Source organism: Arachis ipaensis, chromosome B01 (assembly GCF_000816755.2).
Source record: "Arachis ipaensis cultivar K30076 chromosome B01, Araip1.1, whole genome shotgun sequence".
Classification (NCBI taxonomy): domain Eukaryota; kingdom Viridiplantae; phylum Streptophyta; class Magnoliopsida; order Fabales; family Fabaceae; genus Arachis; species Arachis ipaensis.
In genome coordinates, this window is record NC_029785.2 from 8951352 (window position 1) to 8954174 (window position 2823).

The 2823-nt window shown below is 26.0% G+C and overlaps 1 protein-coding gene across 1 annotated transcript in view; it reads right to left on the bottom strand.

Annotated features, from left to right (window-relative positions):
- The window catches only part of LOC107620587 (pectinesterase), a 4955-nt gene extending 2444 nt beyond the window's left edge, over positions 1-2511 (bottom strand). The window contains exon 1 of the mRNA XM_016322747.2: positions 2099-2511. Coding sequence (XP_016178233.1) covers positions 2099-2405 — 307 coding nt within the window. The 5' untranslated portion in view covers positions 2406-2511. The remainder of the gene's footprint in view (positions 1-2098) is intronic.

Sequence of the window (2823 nt, forward strand, 5' to 3'; positions counted from 1 at the left end):
TTGTTTTTTTGTTTTTTAATTTCTTTTCATTTTTTAACATTATTAGTTAAAGTCTTCAAATCTGTTTTTTTTTAAGATAAAAGAATGTGTTTATTATAGACATAAAGTTTTACGAATTTAATTTTGATGTACTGTACATATAAAATAATATTATACGATGTATTTAATTACATAATGTCACATCATTCAAAATAATTATTATTTTTATTATAACATCAATAATCATTCAAAAAAATAAATACAATTACATGACTGTATAACAAATTTTACACTATCAATATATATCAAAATTAAACTCAAACTTTTACATAATGGAAACTATACTACTTTAAAGTCTATTAACCATGATGATGGCACTATATATAGATCACTGTAGAAGTATAGTTACTATATAAGTAGATCGATCAATAATTCAGCAACTAGCAAGTTGGCAACCAATATCTGATAAGACGAAGTAGGTTACAATTATTTGTGTGGTAGGTTCTCAACTACCCAAATTTAAAATACAAAAAAGAAAAGGTTATCGTTGTTAGGTTAATTCCTTAGTCTAAGGGTAGTTGTTAAGTTGGGGTTGCATGCACTTGTTTTCTATACCTTTAAGTTTGGAGTCAGTAATCTAAGACTAATATACTCGTATGAATAGCTTATCAACTTTTGTGTATATAGATAGATTAGATTGCAATATAAATGTCAATTGATAGATTCTAATAGGACTATAATACAGTAATTATGATAATTATATAAGTATTATTAAAATTAAATTATAATTTTTTATATTTTAAAAAATAGTAAAATATATAAACATATTAAAATGATCATCTCAATATTCTTTAAACTTTTGGTAGGCGGGTATAACATCCCTCCAAATTACCCTTAGCATTTATACCTCCATTAGACCTACATTATCTTTTTATTGTTACCAAAAAATTAAGGCTTTAAAAACTCAAGATTAAAAGAAGAGGAATTGAATTACTTATTATCACAAAACCCTAAAAATCAAACTAGGCCTTACAGACACACCTTATCCTCGTTCTAGTATGCGTATACGCCGGTGGTTAATTACAGTAGTTATAATATTTCAAAAAATATTATTAAAATTTTAACAAGTAGTATTTATATATTAAAATAAACTATTAAAATGAATCATCAATTTATTTGTATTTAAATATATATATATATTATTTAATTTATTTTTAATATATATTTATATTTAATATATATTTTATATTAATAATTGATTTTGGTGTATATCTAATCAACATGGTTGTATTTAGAAATATAGAAGAAATAATAATATAGAGACAAATAATTTAGCAAATGTCTTTTGTACTTTGAAATAATTAGTAATTTACTACTCGTTAATAAAAACGAGATTTGAACCTTCAAATACTTATTTAAATTGATTAATGAATTAACCACGGGTCCAAATTGGATAACCGCTACATAATCAAAGCCTACAACTAATCAAGTACGGTGAATGAGAAAGTTTAACTTAGCCTAAGAAATAGACATGTTATTTTTACATTGATTTTTTTTAATCTTCTTCTATACATAGTCAATGATATATGGTACAATAAAGTATGCATGTGTAATACAGGGTAAAATATAAGAGTTATAGAGTAATAGATGGAGATCATTTGCCAAAAGTTATAGCATAATCCTAAGTGACAGAACGCACATCAATTTGTACCACAAAGTTCAAATTGAATATTCACGTACAGTTATATTCATATGAAATTGATAACTAAAAATTATTAAATGATAATTTAGTCAAATTTATTAAATTATTTAATAATTTTTAAATATCAACTTCACACAAAAATAGTTATATGTAAATTTTCACTGTCTTATTTACATATTGATTTTTTAGGTGGATCATCACATATGCCCCACTATATTAAAATATTACAAATAGCAAGCAAAGAGTTGAAGAAGAAGAAGGAAGGAAACAATGTAGTATCATAATTAGTAGTTACCCTTTCATGCATGTTTGATTTGGATTTCAAGTCTTCATTCTAATCTCTTCTATCATCAAATAATTGTTGAAGGGGATATGATGGGAGCAAATAAACAAATAAAATAAAATGAAAATACATACCTATGGTGGAACCTTGGTAAGCAACTAATTTAGTGTGGCGAGGACCATCTCCAACAAGCTTAATATTGGTCTTGTCATGATGAATAACAACATACTCTTCATAAGTACCAGCTCGAACATGAATGGTGTAAACACTTTGACTCAACTTTGGAGCATTCTTAATTGCTTCACTCACACTTTTGTAATCTCCGTTCCCATCTTTCGATACGATTACACTGCCATCGGAATAACACACTAAACAAACTGAAAGAAACATCGCCACCACCACAACTACTATTTCCCTATTACTCTTGCCTACTGACTCCATCCAACTCTACACTTTTTTTTTTTTAAATATAATTTGTTTTCTCCTACCTATGCCTCTGATCTTGAATGTGTCCCTTATATATACCTGCTGCTTCGATAAAAGCAAAGTAAAGCCACGTTGACTTGTGAAACTCCAATTGATGTGTTTGCTTTGATATAATCATATAAAAAAAAATTAACAAACTGAGTTAATTAAACACCTCAAGTTATTATTAATTAGGTTGTGTTTGTTTTTTGGACTTAAAAGATTGAAACTAAAAAATTGAGATTGAAAGACTAGCATTGAGTATTATATTTGGTGATTAAAACTAAAATTTCAATCTCTTCCATATCTCTAGACAGTGAAAAAAGACTGAAATTGCTAGGAATAAAAATTGAAATTATAATAATATTTTTTTAAAAAATATTTTCATTGATTA